Source organism: Callorhinus ursinus, unplaced genomic scaffold (assembly GCF_003265705.2).
Source record: "Callorhinus ursinus isolate GAN/ISIS: 27379988/994484 unplaced genomic scaffold, GSC_fseal_2.0 scaffold85, whole genome shotgun sequence".
Taxonomy (NCBI): Eukaryota; Metazoa; Chordata; class Mammalia; order Carnivora; family Otariidae; genus Callorhinus; species Callorhinus ursinus.
Window position 1 is genome coordinate 2,249,458 of NW_027397147.1, and position 19,832 is coordinate 2,269,289.

The 19,832-nt window shown below is 42.3% G+C and overlaps 1 protein-coding gene across 2 annotated transcripts in view; it reads right to left on the reverse strand.

The window, feature by feature from the left end:
• COG7 (component of oligomeric golgi complex 7) overlaps positions 1-19,832 on the reverse strand; it is a 78,957-nt gene that overhangs the window by 47,197 nt on the left and 11,928 nt on the right. The window contains exons 5-6 of one of the 2 annotated variants that reach the window (XM_025855455.2): positions 7,646-7,728; positions 6,777-6,899 (exon numbers count right to left, since the gene is read on the reverse strand). The exons of the other annotated variant lie outside the window; for it this stretch is intronic. Of the exons in view, the coding sequence (XP_025711240.1) occupies positions 6,777-6,899; positions 7,646-7,728 (206 nt within the window). The remainder of the gene's footprint in view (positions 1-6,776; positions 6,900-7,645; positions 7,729-19,832) is intronic. 2 annotated transcript variants of the gene reach the window in all.

Here is a 19,832-nt window from a genome sequence, read left to right on the forward strand (position 1 = left end):
GCTTTCTCTCTCTAAAATAAATAAATAAATCTTAAAAGAAAAAAGAAAAAACATTGGGGAAAATCTTCATGACCTTGGATGTGGCAATAGTTTCTAAATGCGACACCAAAAGCACAGGCAACAACAGAAAAACAGATAAACTGGGCTACATCACAATTAAAAACCTGTGCATCAAGGAACACTGCAAACAGACTGAAAAGACAACCCATGGGGTGGGAAGAAATACTTACAGATCATATATCAATAAGGGATTAATATCCCAAATACAGATTCAACTCAAAACTGGGCAAGGGACTTTAACAGAATTTTCTCCAAAGAAGATAATACAAATGGCTGATAAACAAATGAAATGATGCTCAACATCATTAGTCATTAGGAAAACATAAATCGAAACCACAATGAGGTACCACTTCACATCCATTAGGATGGCTATCATTAAAAAAAAAAGGAGGGGCGCCTGGGTGGCTCAGTCGGTTAAGCATCTGCCTTCAGCTCAGGTCATGATCTCAGGGTCCTGGGATTGAGTCCTACATTGGGCTCCCCGCTCAGCAGGGAGTCTGCTTCTCCCTCTCCCCCTGACCCCCCACACTCTTGTACTCTCTCTTAAATAAATAAAATCTTTAACAAATAAACAAACAAGCAAAAGGAAAAGAAAGTAACAAGTGTTAGTGCGGATGTGGAGAAACTGGAACCTTCATGTATTTGCTGGTGGGAGGGTAAAATGGTACAGCTGCTGTGGAAAACAGTCTGGCGGTTCCTCAAAAGGTTAAACATGATGATATGATCCAGCAATTCCATTCCTAGGTGTACACTCCAAAGAACTGAAAACAGGGATCCAAATAGGTATATGTACACCCATATTCACAGCAGCATTATTCACAACAGCCAAAAGGTGGGAGCGGTCCAAGTGTTTATTAACACATGAATGGATAAATAGAATGTGGTAGATACACATAATGGAATATTATTCAGCCATAAAAAAGGAATGGAAAATTCCAGTATCTGCCACAACACAGATAATCCTTGAAAACATTATGCTAAGTGGAATAAGCCAGACACAAAGGACAGATATGATACAATTCTGCTTCTAAGAGGGATCTAGAACAGGAAAATACAGAGACAATAGAACAGAGGATACCAGGGCATGGGGGAGAAGGGCTTGGGGAGTTAATGCTTAACGGTCACATAGTTTCTGTCTGGGATGATTAAAAAGTTCTAGAAACAGAGAGTGGTAATAGTTAATCAACACTGTGAATATACTCAAATGCTGCTTAACAGCACTTAAAAACGATAAATTTTATGTTATGTATATTTCACCACAATAAAAGAAAAAGTCACTTCAACTTTAAAACCAGCAAAACTCAAAAGAATAGGACAGATGAAGATGATACCCTGCAACTCAACTTTTTCATCCTGAATTCAATCTGAGCACAGATTCCTTTGAGCTCACAGCATCCCTCTACTGCTTTGCGGTGTGTGATGAGGACTCTCGCGCTGCTTCTATCTCTAGGCAAACTACTGACTACGAAGGAAACATCAAGTTGGCTATGGCATTAAACAGAATGCACTTGGTGCCACTGCATACATCATGTAAGTACTGAGTTTGTCCCCAACAGAACAGGGACACCAACATGGTTATCAACACGAAAGAACCTACTCAATCACATGACAGCCATTGGTCCTACGGCGGTCATGTACATAATCCAAACTATGTTTTTTTTTTTTTAAGATTACCAAAATTATATGAGAATTCACAAAACTTCGGTGAACACCTGTTTAGTTTGATAAGCATCCCTGCTGGAATCTGAGAGAAAGGAACAGAGGAAAAGAACCAAACAAGCCAACGAAGAATTAAAGGACCAAACTATGAAAACCTCCCCGATTTGTATTCCTTGAGCAACAGTCTTCCAACTGTCTCCCGGATGCCACAGTTGAGGTGGGCCACTCTTACTTGGCATTTAAGTGTCCCAAACTGGAATTCATCCTCTCCCCCTGACCTTCCCAGACCTGCTTCCCTCAACTTTCATATTTCTGACAGTAGCATCTCCCTTCCAGCACAATGAAAATCTCCCCTCTGACTTTTCCGTTATCAGTTACTAGGTCTTAATAACTGTCCACTCTTCTTTTTTTTTTAAAGATTTTATTTATTTATTTGAAAGAGAGAGAATGAGACATAGAGAGCACGAGAGGGAAGAGGGTCAGAGGGAGAAGCAGACTCCCTGCTGAGCAGGGAGCCAGATGTGGGACTCGATCCCAGGACTCCAGGATCATGACCTGAGCCGAAGGCAGTCACTTAACCAACTGAGCCACCCAGGCACCCAACTGTCCACTCCTCTTGAACTGGATGCCTTTTACTCATTGTGTGAGGCCAGACAAAGCTTCCTGCCTCGTCTCCAACCTTTCCTCATCAGATCACCCTTTCACTACCTCCAAATTCGTTATTTTTTAAATGTTATTTTTAAGACTTACTTACATTTTAAATATTTAAATATTGCAAGATTCATCAATTATTAACATCCTGCCACATCTGCTTTATTTCTCTCTCTGACACAGGTCTCATGATGCCACCTCAGCATGTACCTCTTAAAAATGGGGCCATCCTGGGGCACCTGGCTGGCTCAGTCGGTGGAGCATGCAACTCTTGATCTCAGGGTTGTAGGTTTGAGCCCCAGGTTGGATGTAGAGATTACTTAAAAATAAACTCTTTAAAAACGACAACAACAACAACAAAACGGGGGCATCCTCTTACATCACAACATTACAACTCATCAAATTGAAATAAAACCTTTACGGTCCAAGTTCAAATTTCCCCAACTGTCCCTATAATGTCCTTGATGGCTTTTTTGTCATCATGCAGAATCCAATCAAGGATCATGCAGTTACATTTAGTTGTCATTCTTTTCTTTTCTCCTTTAATCTAAAATCAACTCTTTTTTTCCTTTCACAAAATGGACACTTTGAAGAATCCAGGACAACTGTTTCACAAAATGGTCTTGCATTTGAATTCATCTGCATGTTTCCTCATAATAGCATTACCTTCCGGGCAGGGAAACTACATAGGTAATGTTTTGACACCAAAATCATTCTTAAAACAGCAATGTCATCATTCACTCTGTGGCTCCAGACTCTCAACTCTCTTCTTGAGAAAGCCACGCTCCTGCCTTGAATTCACGGTTCCTCCATGTGTGGTCCCACCCGCTCACACAGAGCTGCACCAACACAAACCCTCCTGTCTCCGGCCACCGCAGTCCCTTCACCGTCACCGAACGTGCTAATGTCAGAGAGCATCAAGACCTTCAGATACCACTCAGCCCAACGTCCTCGTCTGACAGAAGAAACCTTTTGCTGCAAGAAAGGAAGGGACCTGAAGAGGAAGGGAAAATGGGCCTTGTCTAGAAAAAGGAATCCTGACTCCTCACCATGTCTTGTGAGGAAGGACTGCGCAATGAGGACCCCTTTCACTCTTATCTCCTACTCCAATGACCTGGGGCAGGGGAAGAATTAAACTAAGTAACTCTGTTCTAAGGACCTCTAACTGGTTGGTCCACTGAAACTATAAAGGCAGATCCTAGACCTTCAGTGGCATTTTTTTTTACACATTTCAATTAAAACACACTGGGTCTTGGGCGCCTGGGTGGCTCAGTTGGTTAAGCGACTGCCTTCGGCTCAGGTCATGATCCTGGAGTCCCAGGATCAAGTCCCGCATCGGGCTCCCTGCTCGGCAGGGAGTCTGCCTCTCCCTCGGACCCTCCCCCCATCTCATGTGCTTTCTCTCTCTCTCTCTCAAATAAATAAATAAAATCTCTATTAAAAAAAACACACTGGGTCTCTTATGCTCAGAGGTGCCCCCCCAGTCCTCTGAAGTGATCTGGTTAAAGGATTCTCTGGCCACCGGCCAAAGAACCACCACAAAGTTCCCAGACTGTAAAACCGAACTTATCAACCTGGGCTACAGAATCAACCCAAAGAGCCCACCTGAAAACAATCTGACCTGACCTTACACTATACATAAAGGCCAATTCGAGACAGACCACAGAACTTACTGTAAAAACTAAACAAGCTCTAGAAGAAAACACAGAAGACCATCTTTGCAATTTGGGGGTTGGTGGTGGTTACTTACAAAACAATAACCATGAAAGAAAAAAATGGATAAATTAGGCCTCATCAAAATCAATACCTGTTTAAGCCATAGACCAGAAGGAAGTATCTACAAAATATATTTAGCAGAAGACTTTTATCCAAACTATATGAAGAACTCCTACAACTCAATAATAAAAAGGCAAATAAACCAATTTTCTGTAATGGGCAGAAGATCTGAACAGACACCTCACAAAGGAAGATACAAGGTGCTCACCATCCTCAGTCATCAGGAAAATACAAATAAAACCACAATGAGATAGTACAACACACCCACCGGAATGGCTAACTTAAGAAAGACTGACCTCACCTAACATTGGCAAAGATGTGGGGCAATCAGGACTCTTGTACCCTCGTTGTGCGAGTTTAAAAAGTACAACAACTTTGGAAAAATGTCTGGCAGTTTCTTATAAATCTAAACATACACCTGCCCGATGACCCAGCAATTCCACTCCTAGGTATTTACCCAAGAGATATGAACACATGAGTCCACAAAAAGACTTAGAGAACAATGTTCATTAGCAGCTTTATTCATAATAATCCCAAACTGGAAATACCCCAAGTGTCCCTCAATATAAGAATGAATACACAATCTGTGGTCTATTTGTGCCATGTAACAGTATTTAGCAATAAAAAGGAACAAAGTACTGAATCACACATGAATACATCTCACAAACACGCTGAATCAAAGAAGCCTTACAGAAAGAACACACACTATATAATTCCATCTACAGAAAATTCAAAAACAGGCTAAACTAATTTATGGTGAGAAAAAAATCAGAACAGTGGTTGCCTTCAGGGGTGTTGGTAGTAGGGAGCATGAGAGAACTTTCTAGAGTGATGGTAATGTTCTCTGTATCTTAACAGAAATTAGGCTACACAGAATTTGTCCAAATTAATCAACTGGCATACTTAAGATCATTGCATTTCACAATTTTACCTCAAAAAAATAAGGGAAATAAATATTGAACTCTAGTTACTAATATGCATGTTTAGAAGTAAATGATGTTTGCAACTTCTTTTGAAATGAATCAAAAAATAAGACCAAGGAATGGACAGATACATGGGAAGACGGACAGATTTATGATAAAGGAAACATAGCAAAATTTTCATTGCAAAGTGCACGAAGTGGGTACATGGGCATTCACCATACAATTCTTTCAACTCTTTTTGTTTTTTTTTAAAGATTTTTTTATTTATTTGACAGAGAGAGAGATAGCGAGAGCAGGAATACAAGCAGGGGGAGTGGGAGAGGGAGAAGCAGACTCCCCGCGGAGCAGGGAGCCTGATGCGGGACTCGATCCCAGGACCCTGGGATCATGACCTGAGCCGAAGGCAGACGCTTAACGACTGAGCCACCCAGGCGCCCTCTTTCAACTCTTTTATATGTTGGAAATTTTTCATATTAAAATACTGGGGGGTAAATCAGAAGGGGACACATTTACTATGGTGTCTCTGGTTTTCTTTCGCACTATATGGAGCTTCAGGAGATGATGGCCTCCTGTCATGCTTACCGCCTGAAAAGAAAATGGGCTGTGGACCGGAAGTATACATCAGCACAAATTCACACCTTACAAAATTTAGAATGAGGCCCCCAACAGAAGTCTGAGAAGTCTAAATCCTTTTTCTGAGATGAAGAAGGGCATTTGCACACGTGGACATGAACTGGTTTTATCCTCACAACACGAGACAGCAGAAAAGGCAAGGACACAGAAACGAATGGGCATCGACAGAGTCACTGAGAAGCAACAAATACATAAACGCCGTGGAACATCTACAGGAGGTTGGGTTTTGTGTTGTTGTGATATAACTCTGAGTTCGTCTGGCTCCGGGGAGAAGGCAATGAGGATGGAGCAGAGCGCTTTAACCACCGGGAGGGACGCGACCCTGTACCGTGCATTCTCCCCAGCTACAGTCGAGCTCATTCCAACGGGGGACAGATGCACACTGCAAGAGGAACTCACAACTCATTCTGAAAGCAAACAGACAAAAAACCAAGCCACACCATCAACAGCCCAGTAAGTCACAGCCTCTTCTGTCCTCAAAGAAGGAGAGAGGATCTGGGACACCTCCTGGCATCAAGACACGGGAACAGCGGTTCATACCCCAGATGGTGGAAAATGCCATGCCGAGAGGCTTTGGGAAAATAAGTGATGGCAAGTGTCCACTGGAAATGAAGTTCCTCTGTCTCATCGTCCCCTAAGTCAGAGGGCACCTTTCAAATTGCACTCTTCCTCGAACATTGGGTATACTGTGTGAACAAGGGAAACTAACTCTAGGCCAGGTACATTTCATCTGAAGTTAAGATAAAAACAATCCTGTTTGGTCAAACACCACCTGACCAAGGGCCTCTTGCTTCTAGATCAGGAGAGGAGATAATGGCCTTCAGGAATTCCACAGGCTCCCTGGCTGAACAACATGCAACACTGCCACATTAGATTCTATTTAAGATACAGAGAAGCACGATAAGAAACGTTTTAAGGAGACCTAAAGATTTTACTGCCTTGGGTTTCGAGGCTTATCTTTAACTCCTTTGGTGAGGGCAGCAAATAGGGAGATGTTTCAAGCAGTGCCTGAAGCAGGGGAGACACCACTCCCAGGGCAGTCGCCCATTCCCCAGGACCCAAGCAAGCTGTTACCTGCGTCGCCCACTGGATTTGCGTGTGCCAAGCCCCGAGCAAGGCGTCATAGAACCCAGTGAGCTGCCGGTCCAGGGGGAGGTCACTCTGGCACAGTTCTTGCCAGGCTGCTAAGAGTTGCGCCTGCAGAGACAGAACAGAGGGGACCTCGCTGAGGAAACACGACATGCCGCCCGTTAAAGCTGCCCTGCCACCCCAGCAAGGCAAGCCATGTCCCGCTGCCTGCTCCCCGGGGCGATAAGGTGCCCCCGATGACCATTTGATTCAAACAAAGGCGGGGAAACAAGACTTCGCCTTTGCCTGCTCTGATCAATTAGAATGTGAATCCGTTGCCCTCCAGGTGCTCCCTTCTCCTTTCACCTCGCCCCAAAGCCTGCCAAGGTCCTTCCACCTAGCATGCTACAGTCTTCGGAAAAGACCTTAAGATGTGAGTGCATGTGCACTTGACTTCATGGCCCAATGCCGCTGCTTAAAGCACACGAGTGCTGGGCCTGGAGGAATTCAGTCAGGTTTTCACCTCATGTCAACAACTCTAGAAAACAAAAAATTCTTCAGGCTTGCTGAGGGCATAGTAAGGCCTAAGACATGACTCTCCCTTGAAAGACAAAAATGGGAGAAATTGAAACAACTGGTCAGTGTGTAAGTGGAATCCAGCTACCAACCTACAAGAGGCTGAAAACAAGGGCTTGTTTTCCAAGTGGCAAGCAAATGAATCCACAGGTTGGACCAAGAACGCCCCCTACTGGTGAATAAGAAGAAAAAGGCCAGAGGGCAAGGAGGCAGGTGTTTCCCCCTCCGAGAACACAATTGGAGCTCTGCAGGCCGGCCTGGGAGCATTCCACAACCCTTAAGCACCCCTAGCTTCTCACCTTGTGGCATTTGTAGTAGTAGGTGAGCAGCTGGGGCATCCGGTCGATTTCAGTAAACACCTTCACAAACACTCTGGACTGATCTAAAGGAGAACAACATCAAAGATGTCCACATGGGTAGCAGGCTTCCTGTTGCAGACCAGAGAAAGAATTCACCTGGCTCAAGGGGGATATATGTAAGCTCGCCTTCCGAACTGCCTGCCTACACAATGAATTAACTCATGCATGGAGAATATAGATACGAAAAATAAGTCAAGCATAAAGGCAGAATATGTGACTCAGAAGACACTGCAAGCCCTGGCTTGTTTAGATAACGCATCAATAAGCATCAGTGACGGAGCTCAGATTATACATCAGCAAAGTCACTGTTCCACGGAAACAGTGAAATGAGTTCGAATCAGGACTGGGACGGCGCTGGGGGTGGGAGGGGGTCAGGGGGTAGGAGCTAAGCCTGGGCTGCAAAACTGAGGGAGACTCTCACTCTCAGGGTTGTGCAAGAGCACGGTGAGAGCCTCCTTAGATTTTGTGCTTTAGGCAATCACCTGCCTCACCTCCTCCTGGCCCAGACTAGAATCATAAAATGTCAGCGAAAGAAAGGTATCTGAAAAACCATCAATCGAACTCATTTCACAGGGGAGGAAAGTGCAGCCCAGAGAGCTTCTGCCAGCTGCTGAGAATAAATCATGCTCTTTACTGCCCCAGGGCCTTTGCACTTACTGGGTCTGGGATGATCTTTCTGGCTGTGTGGTTCTCCCCTTATCACAAGGGCCTTTCCCAATCAGCCAACCTAAATTAGGTTTCTCCTGTTATTAATTCCCTATCACACCTTTCCCTTTGTAGAACTAATTAAGATCTGTATTATTCTATTTAGTTACTTGTAAAACAGTTTATCTTTCTCACCCTCGGATGTACAAGCTCTATGAGGCTGTGACCTTTCCTGTCTTGTCTCACTGTTTCTAGAAATTAGCACAGGACATGGTAGGCACTCAAAAAATGTAGTAAATTTTTTTTTAAATGTAGTAAATTAATGACTTTTTTTTCAAGGTTTTTATTTATTTATTTATTTATTTATTTGACAGAGAGAGAAGCAGGGGGAACAGCAAGCAGAGGGAGAGGGAGAAGCAGGCACCCTGCTGAGCACGGAGCCCGAAGTGGGGCTTGATCCCAGGACCCTGAGATCATGAGCTGGGCTGAAGGCAGACGCTTAACCGACTGAGCCACCCAGGTGCCCCAATTAATGACTGCTTTAAATAGCATTGTTTTTCAGCAATATAAATAGCATGTTCGTGGTGGAAAAAGTGGAAAACAAGTAAGAAGAAAAAAACTGCCTATCACACTCTGTTAAACACTGTCAACATTTTGGTGTATATTCAAAGACTGCTTTTAGATAGAAACTGCTATAATGCTTACTAATCTAAAAATATAACCACAACTTAAAAAATTTCGACCCCACAGAATAGAACTTATTTCCTGAAACAAATAATAAAGCAGAATTTGGTGATACAGCAAACCCAGTTAGTAAAAGCGTTGGAAAACTTAAAGGTGGCATGTGAGTCTTTAGCCCTTACAGAGGAATTCGAGTTTTTCAAGGTTAGTACATTAAATTAAACACAAATTTGTAAAACTGGGGGGAGGTCCCGATTCAGATGAGAGAGAGAAAGAAATAGGAAACCTACTCTGGCAACCATAATAAAGACTTCTAGGCTCCTGCCAACACCACTGACTCAATGCAGAAGGCACTGCTGAGCCCCTGCCTGGTGAAGAGCCACCTGCTGGGTGCTGTGGGGTCTGGTGGTAGACATGTTGTTTTGCAACCACACCCCACTGCCCTTCTTCTGAGAGAAGTCTGGTTGTTCTCCGAGGGACCGTGGACCTGCCTCCCATTCTCCCATTTTCATTTTTTTTTGTTTTGTTTTGTTTTTTACAAAGCAAAAAACTTAGTTTATATTACAGAATAATACCATTAGCATTTTCCTACAGCTGCTAATGATTACATATACCTAAGACAGAGTGAATGTCAATTGTCTTTATCAAATAATAGTATCATTTATTACTTTGGTTTTGTTTCCAGTTTTACTGACAAGACATCACTGTATAAGTTTAAGGCATACATCATGCTGGTTTGATCTACACATATTGTGAAATAATAATAACAGGTTCAGCTAACATCCATTTTCTCATACAGACACAGTAAAAAGAAAAGAAAGAAGAAAAGAATAAAGGGGGAAAAATTATTCTAGTGATGAATACTCTCAGGATTTACTCTCTTGACAACTGCCTTGGGAAATCCTATAGAAATATTAACTACAATCATCGTGTTGTATGCTATATCCCTGGTACCTACTATAACTGAAGTTTGTACCTTTTGACCATTTTCCATTTAAATGTTTCTAGTGAAGCTGACTCTACTCCAGATCTGGGGTATGGCCAGCCAGAGCCTCAAATCCACCTGATCAAAGTAATTGGTTCGGAGGTACAAAAGCCTGCCCATCAATGCAATCAAGATTAATCCTGGGATCTCTTCTTAAGCTGTGAGGTGCAAGGGCCACCACATGAAAAGTGCACCTAGAAGTAACTAACACTAACACAGAGAGAGACAGAGCTAAGAAATGGCAAGAGGGACTGGGTCCTAATAATATCACAGTTTGCAAAAACTAATGATGTAATGTATGGTGATTAACATAACAATAAAAATTTAAAGGAAAAAGAAAATAACACAGTCTGTGCTCCTGGATCAGCAAGACCTATTCCTGAACTTCTCAGTTCCATAAACAACACAGTCTCTCTTTTTCATTTAGGCATGTTTGAATTGGATTTCTGTCACTTGCAAAGAATCCCAAACTGATACAGGCCTCATGTGAATAAGATGGGGTCCCTAGTCTCTATGCCATCCATCCACAGTGTAATATAGGGCCAATGGATTCTTATTATTTCAAATAAACAACTGATTTTGGATTATAAATAAGACAACATAACAAACAGCATCAATGGGAAATTTCATTTATGTTGCTTTTGCACATGATCTCACGTTCTATTTAGACATAAGGAAGCTCTTCTCACACAATGCCCTGCACAGAGGAGATATGTCACAATTACCTGTGAAGTGAAATGAAATAAATATATGGGAAGAAATGCTCTTAAATCTCATGCTAAAATATTTCCCCCACTGCATCAGTCTGTACCACTTCATCTTGGAGGGCTACCCTTCCCCCTTCCCCCACTCTCTGTCACTCATTTTTTTCTGGGGAAAGAGAATATCTGGTTGAACGTATCAATAAATATAAAAAGAGGTGAGGATAATATCAAAGGCCTTTGATATACAACGTAGCTAACAACATAAAAAAAAAAAAAACACTGTGGAGAAGCTACTGTCACCCTTTTACATTCACACTTCTTCCAAAGCTTCTCCATTTATATAACCTCACTTCAACCTCAGTGCAACCCTAGGAGGCCAGAAGATGGGAAATTGGCAACAGAATAAATAAGCCCGACCAGATCACACAACCAGAAGGGCCAAGACCGCCTCTCAGCTGGGTTCCTGAGGCATCATCTAACTCCTGTGACTTGTCTAAAAGGACAACTAACAGATGCAAGAGTTTAAATCTCAGATCCAGCAAACAATTCCAGGAGCTATGCTGGTCCCGTTCAGAGAAGAGGAGAGTGTTTCAGAAGGAAAGTCTCTGGGGAAAAGGGGAAAGGCACTTAGAACATCTTACTCCCATTTTGCAAAAAAATGAAGGCCTATGGATGGTAGCAAGAATGAGAGGGAATAGGGGCGCCTGGGTGGCTCAGTCGTTAAGCATCTGCCTTCGGCTCAGGTCATGATCCAGGGTCCTGGGATCGAGCCCCACATCGGGCTCCCTGCTCCGCGGGAAGCCTGCTTCTCCCTCTCCCACCCCCTCACTTGTGTTCCCTCTCTGGCTGTCTCTCTCTCTGTCAAAATAAATAAATAAAATCTTTAAAAAAAAAAAAAAGAATGAAAGGGAATAAAAAGGCAGCCAGAAATATAAGGATAAAGTGAAGCTGAAGAGGAAAGGAATTAAAATCATAGTGCCTGATCTGACTCTGCAAAAATGAACTGACCTTACAAAGTTGTGATAACAGAAACACTATTTATTAATTCAGTTAAAAGCAATGGTATACAAGGAGAATGTGAAGGGGAGAGAAGAGTGGTATGAAAGCGAAATCTTTAGTGATAACAATAGAAAGTCAACAGACAATGCCTAAAGTTAATATACAAAGAAATAAAATAATAAATGTATTATGCAGAGGGGCACCTGGGAGGCTCAGATGGTTAAGCATCCGACTCTTAATTCCAGCTCAGGTCATGATCTCAGCGTTCATGGGATCGAGCCCTGTGTTGGGCTCTGTGCTCAGCAGGGAGTCTGCTTGAGACTCTTTCTCCCCCTCTCCCTCTGCATTGCCATCTCCGCCCCCCCCAACCATGCATGTGTGCATGCGTTTTCTCTCTCGGAAATAAATAAATCTTTAAAAATAAGTAAATAGGGGCGCCTGGGTGGCTCAGTTGTTTAAGCGGCTGCCTTTGGCTCAGGTCATGATCCCAGGGTCCTGGGATTGAGCCCCGCATCGGGCTCCCTGCTTGGCGGAGAGCCTGCTTCTCCCTCTCCCTCTGTCTGCCGCTCTGTCTACTTATGCTCTCTCTCTATCTCTGTTAAATTAAAAAAAAATCTTAAAAAAAATAAAAATAAGTAAATAAATGTATTATGCAGAAATATAAAATGAAATGCCAGAGAAAAGAGCTCTGAGAATTAAAAGTGCTCTCCTGGGATCGGGACTGGGGAATGAAGTGGTAGAGGAAAAAAATGTTCTCTTCCCCAGTAAGACCTCCAGTACTGTTCAACTTTTTCAACACTGTTGGTGAGGGGAACAAATCCTAACTGAATTCAAGAAACAGAAAAATGAAACCAATGAAGTCATTTGTAGGTCTGGACTTCCAATCTGTAGTGTAGCTCCAACTGCTGAGCTAGAGGGCTTCTTAGAAACACGGCTGCTCCTGCAATTCAAATAGAACCTTCACGAGTTCCTGACTGGTCTCTTAGGACTTATTCCCTTTGGGTTTCTGTGAGAGCCATGAAATCTTGAATGGAGGTCCAAGAGAAAGGAATAATGTTCCGTTATTCTGGGGGAATGCCTCCCCCAGAAGCAGGAGTATAGAAATCGTAGGGTGCGTGTTCCATACTCCCTTTACTAAGAAGGAAATTGAGGTCTCACTGCTAAGAGGCAGCAGCCCAAAGATTTCAAAACTGGCCTGTCCATCTCCCAAGTCCACACTCCTTCCACTTGGCCAACAGACCTCAGCAGACTTACTAATAAACTGCTAATAGCCATGAAATTCTTCCCTGGATGGAAACTCCTCAGTCTGTTCAACGCAAACTACGCTCTGTCCCCAGCCCTCCTGTCCAACCTCATTTCTTGACCGTTTCCCAACGTTCACTCCATTGAAATGGGCTTAACTGTTATTCCCACAATTGCCCGAGTTTCCCCATTTCTATACTACTCCTATGTATGTTGTTCCTTCTGCTGGAAACATTCCTTCCCACCTATCAAAATCCTACACCCATGGGAAAATGCTCATGCCATGGTGCTCACGGGAGGAAAAACAAGGTACAAAATTGTATATATTCAATGGACAGTTCGATATAGGTACACACTCACAGGAAAAAAACTAGAGGAAAATACTAACAGTCATCTCTGGGTGCTGAGTTCACTGGTAAATCATCTTCTTTTTTATATTTGTGTATATCTTTCCAATTCTCAATAACCTGTATTACTTTTATAATCAGAAATAATTAGGGGCACCTGGGTGGCTCAGTCATTAGGCGTCTGCCTTTGGCTCAAATCATGGTCCCAGAGTCCTGGGATCGAGCCCTGCACTGGGCTCCCCACTCGACTGGGAGCCTGCTTCTCCCTCTCCCTCTGCCGCTCCCCCTGCTTGTGCTCTCTCTCTCAAATAAATAAATAAAATCTAAAAAGAAACAATTAAAAATTTTTAAAAAATTACATCCCTTGGGGCACCTGAGTGGCTCAGTCGTTAAGTGTCTGCCTTCGGCTCAGGTCATGATCCCAAGGTCCTGGGATCGAGCCCCACATCGGGTTCCCTGCTCCTTGGGAAGCCTGCTTCTCCCTCTCCCACTCCCCCTGCTGTGTTCCCTCTCTCGTTGTGTCTCTCTCTGTCAAATAAATAAATAAAATTTTTTTAAAAAAAATTACATCTCTCTTTCAAAGTTCTGCACATATATTAGCTCTTTCAGAAAAACTTCCTCGATTTTCTGTCATCTTTTCCCTTCATTCCGGGGATGGTTAAGACAACTTTCACATTCCATCTTGTAATAAAATTATTTGTGTACTTGTTCTCTCCCAGCCTCACCCTCAACCAAGCTGTAAGGTCCCTGAAGGACAGCAACCTTATCTTAGTCATCTTTTAATTCCCTGCTGTTCCTCCCATAATCAGTATTTTAAAATAGCATTTAAAAGGGAGTTATCCTATCAGGCTCCCTGCTCCACAGGAAGCCTGCTTCTCCTCTCCCACTCCCCCTGCTTGTGTTCCCTCTCTCACTGTCTCTCTCTGTCAAATAAATAAATTGAAAAAATAAAATTAAAAAAAATAAAAGGAAGTTATCCTTTTGAAATGCCTACTTTGAATTACACCAGATAGGAATTGTACAAAAGCAAACAAAGTCAACCCCTTAAATGTTCACATATTTGGTGGCTTGAGGAATAAGTAAATAATTTGGTAAACATCAGCATTCCACACATAGCAGTGGACTCTAAGAGCCAAATTCTGGTATTAATATCAAGTAGTTTCTTACATATTTTCCTAAGGGCAGAGGAAAGGACTGAATGGGAGCCCTTGCTTCCAGGCTCAAAGCTGAGAAGCCAGGGCGGCAGCCTTGGGACAGGTCTTCAGCTGCACCACTCTGGCACTCGTCTGCCCCCTTCTGGCCAAAACTCAGATGCCCCCGTCTCAGAAAGAAATTAAAAAAGAAGAAAAAAAAATTTTAAACTGCACAAACAGGTACCCAACCTTTTATACTTGCTGAGAAGGAAAATCTGTGAGAGCAACTATTGTGATGATAACCCAGCTAGGTTTTGGAAATCTGTTGGCAGATCTCACTTTGATGGACAGGAATCCATGAGTTGGAAGATGGCTATTTGCCCCTAAAATGCTTATTATTTCCCCATGATCCCTTAGATCATTGAAGCTTCCTGCTACACGTAAAACTGTGCTACAGAAAGTTGCTTCAGGGACGCCTTGGTGGCTCAGTTGGTTAAGCAGCTGCCTTCGGCTCAGGTCATGATCCCAGGGTCCTGGGTCAAGCCTCGTGTTGGGCTCTCCGCTCAGTGGCGAGCTTGCTTCTCCCTCTCCCTCTGCCACTCCCCCTGTTTGTGCTCACGCGCTCTCTCTCTCTCTCTCTGTCAAATAAATAAATAAATAATCTTTAAAAAAATAAAAACTAGGGGAGACGAACCATTAGAGACGATGGACTCTGAAAAACAAACTGAGGGTTCTAGAGGGGAGGGGGGTGGGGGGATGGGTTAGCCTGGTGATGGGTATTAAAGAGGGCACATTCTGCGTGGAGCACTGGGTGTTATGCACAAACAATGAATCATGGAACACTACATCAAAAACTAATGATGTAATGTATCGTGATTAACATAACAATAAAAATTATTAAAAAATAAATAAAAATAAAAACTGTTAGATAAAAAAGCACCTTGGCCTTCCAGGGAAGATGTCTGATGAAAGAGCACATGACTTTCGGTTGGGTGGGGAACCTTCCTGATGCTCACCAAAATTCACCACCAGGAGAAAAACACAACACCATTTCGTCTGTGCTGAAGCCACGGAAATATCTATAACTACGGAACTTCCGAGAAAGTAATCAGATAATCAGTCACTTTGGCCCAAGGTGAGTGGGGATGCCAGGAGCACTCGGAATGCCAGCATGGAGCGGCTGAGCATGGCAGGACAAGGTGGAGACAGGGAGCAAAGCGGGGGTCTAGTCCAGGCAAGGGGAGAAGGCTTATTTCCGCTTCAGCCCAGCAGCGGCTAAAAAGAGCCATTTCCCCCTTCTGAATCCATCCTGCCTACAAAGAGTGGGTCTGGAATCAAGCCTGATTTAAATCTGTGAACAAAGGTAGTCAAATATAGCTTGCCCTCACTACCAAGGCCCATAATCCTGACCCAGAGGGCATCATTCAAACCTGATTCCAGTAGCAAACCCCTTCAGAATGAAAGGAAAAGCATTCAAATTCATGGAGCCACCACCTCCCCACCTCCATTCCTACTTCTTCTCCAACCCCACCTAACCATAGGTGCACCCCAACCACATCCGTGGAGCTGTGTGGGTCTTTAGCTGCAACAAATTCATGAGCAAATGGGAGAAGGCTGCCAGATGGTGACTTTCCACAACCCAACTCCAGTCCTAGGATCCTGTTGATGACGAGAACACTCCAAACAGATGACTGACAAATGGATAAGTTATGGAATGAAAAGGCCGGAGATGAGTACTGAATCCATTCTCTTTAGGCAACTGGAGAGCACAACACAGAATGCAGCCTTTAATTCAAGGGAAGAGGAAAGCTCTCAACAAAGCCCAGGTAAATAGGGAGGGGCTTCCAAAGAGATCGCATTGTTATTTTCCAGCAAAGAGCAAGCCCAGAAAAAAGCAGCCACAAATAAATATGACTAAGCAGAAACAAAAACAAACCAAAAAACCCCCACAATAGGACCTATGCAAAAGTAAAGGAACAGAACGTGCAGAAGGTACATCATAAGAGCACTTCAAGAAGAAGCAGAGAGAGGACAGTAAGGAAGTCGAGGACTTTACCACCATAAACCAACTAGACCGAACACACACACACACACACACACACACACACACACACACACACACCTCTCCACCCAACAACAGCAGAATACATATTTTTCTCCAGTGCCTGTGAAACATTCTCCAGGATAGATCATATCTGAGGCCAGAAAACAAGTGTAACTAAGATGGAGGAAATCTTATATCCTTTCTAATCATAATGAAATGAAACTAGAAATCAAAAGAAAAAACAATGGGAAAATTCACAAATATGTGGAAATTAAACAACAGCCTTAAACAACCAATGGGTCACAGAAGATATCATAAGGAAAATTAGGAATTATCTTGAGACAAATGAAAATAAAAACACAACATACCAAAACGTATGGGATGCCACAAAAGCAGCACTAAACACTAATTTATAGCTGTAAATACTTATGCTAAAACAGAAGAAAGATCTCAAGTCAATAACCTAAACTCTACATCCTAAAGAACTAGGAAAAAAAAAAAAGAATAAACTAAACCTAAAGGTAGCAAGAAGGGAAGAAATAATAAAAATCGGAGCAGAGATCGATATATAATAGAGCAAAACAAAAAAGAAGTCAACAAAACCAAGAGGTGGTTCTTTGAAAAGATGAACAAAACTGACAAACTTTTAATTAGATTCACTATGAAAAAGAGAGAAGACATTTCAAATAAATAAAGTCAGAAATGAAAGAAAGGACACTACTACTGATCTTACACAAATAAAAAGGATTATAAGAAAGCACTATGGGGGCGCCTGGATGGCTCAGTCGGTGGAGTGTCCAACTCCTGATCTCAGGTCTTGATCTCAGGGTTGTGAGTTCGAGTCCTGTGTTGGGCATGAAGCTTACTTTAAAAAAAATAGGGGCACCTGGGTGGCTCAGTCAGTTAAGCATCTGACTTCGGCTCAAGTTATGATCTCCAGGTCCTGGGAGTGAGCCCCATGTCGATCACAAGCAGAAGCAGTGCGTCTGCTTCTCCCTCTCCCTCTGCTCCTCCCAGAGCTTGTACTCGTGCTCTCTCTCTCAAATAAATAAATAAAATCTTTTTCTTAAGTAAATAAATAAATAATAAAATAAATAAAAAGTCCTAGGGACAATTATACACCAAAAAATTGGATAATCTAGATGAAACGAACAAATTCTTAGACACACACAATACCAAGACTGAATCATGAAGAAGTAAGAATTCTAAATGGATCTAAAACTAATAAGGAGATTGAATCAGTAATCAAAAACCCTTCAACAAAGAAAAGCACACCAAACAGCTTCACTGGTGAATATACTAGACATTTCAAGAAAAATTAATACCAATACTTCTCAAACTCTTCCAGAAAACTGAAGAGGAGGAAACACTTTCTAACTTATTCTACGAGGCCAGCATTACACCGATCCAAAGCCAGACAAAGACAATACAAGAAAAGAAACCTACAGACCAATATCCCTGATGATTTTTTTTTTTTTTGAGAGAGAGAGAGCACGCGTGCACTCAAGCGGAGGTGGAATGCTCAAGCAGACTCCACACCCAACGCAGAACCCAACACAGGGCTCAATCTCATGACCCTGAGATCAGGACCTGAGCAGAAATCAAGAGTCAGACACTTAACCAACTGAGCCACCCAGGTGCCACATCCTTGATGAACAGTGATGCAAAAATCCTTGATGAAATACGAGCAAACCAAAATCAGCAGCACATTAAAGGATAATACTCTACAGCCAAGTGGACTTTATTCCTGAGATGCAAGGATGGTTCAATGTCTGAAAATCAATCAATGTAATATACCATATTGACAGAATGATGGAAAAAATCCACACGATCATCTCAAATGGTGAAGAAAAGAATTTGATACAATTCAACCCTTTTCATGATATAACTCAACAAACTAGGAATAGAAGCAAACTATGTCAGCATAATAAATAAAGTTTCATATATGAAAAGCCCCCAGTTAACATAATACTCAGTGGTGAAAGACTATTTCAAACTTTTCCTCTGAGATCAGGAACAAGACAAGAATGCCTGCTTTTGCCACCTCTATTCACCTTAGTGCTGGAAGTCTTAGCCAGAGCAATGAGGCAAGAAAGAGAAATTAAAAGCATTCAAAGAGAACAGGAAGAAGTAAAATTATCTTTGTTTGCAGTTGATATGATCTTATAACCAGAAAACCCTAAAGATTCCACAAAAAAACCTGTTAGAACTAATAAGTGAATTTGGCAAAGTTGCAGGATACAAAATCAACACACAAAAATCAGTCGTGTTGGGACACCTGGGGTGGCTCAGATGGTTGGGCGTCTGCCTTCGGCTCAGGTCATGATCTCTGGGTCCTGAGATCGAGCCCCATGTCAGGCTCCCTGCTCAGTGGGGAGACTGCTTCTCCCTCTCCCTCTGCCTCTCCCCCTGCTTGTGCTTTCTCTGTCTTTCTCTCTCTCTCAAATGAATAAATAAAATCTTTAAAAAAAAAATCAGTTGTTTTTCTATATTGACAATGAACAATCTGAAGAGGAAATAAAATTCATCTACAGTAACATCAAAATAAAGAAAATACTTAGGAAAAAATGTTAACAAGGAGCTGAAAGACTTGTACTCTGAAAATAACAAAACACTGCTGAAAGAAATTAAAGAAGACACAAATAAATGAAAAAACATCCCGTGTTGATGGACTGAAATACTTAATACTGTTAAGACGGTAATACTACCCAAAGTCATCTACAGATTCAATGCGATCCCTATCGAAATCCCAATGGTGTCTTCTGGAGAAACAGAAAAACCCACCCTAGAATTCATATGGAATTTCAAGGGACCCCAAATAGACAAAACAATCTTGAAAAAGAAGAGTGACGTTGGTGCTCTCACACTTCGTGACTTCAGAACTTACTACAAAGCTACAATAATCAAAACAATGCGTGTGGGGCAGGTGGGGGTGACAGCGTGGTACTGGCATAAGGACAGGCATATGACCAACGGAGGAGAGCAGAGAGCCCAGAAATGAACCTTCACGGGTACAATCAAGTGACTTTCAACAAGGGTGTCAAGGCCATTCAATGGGGAAAGGACAACAAGTGATGTTCAGAAAACTGGATATCCACATGCAAAAGAAAGAAACTGGACCCTTACCTTACACCATATACAAAAATGAACTTTAAATGGATCAAAGAGCAACATGTAAGAGCTAAAACTATCAACTCTTAGAAGAAAATGGGAAAAATTTCATGACACTGGATTTAGCAATAGTTTCTTACTTATGACACCAAAAACACAGGCAACAAAATTAAAAACAGATATATTGGACTACAACAAAATTTAAGATCTGTGCATCAAAGGACACTATAAATAGA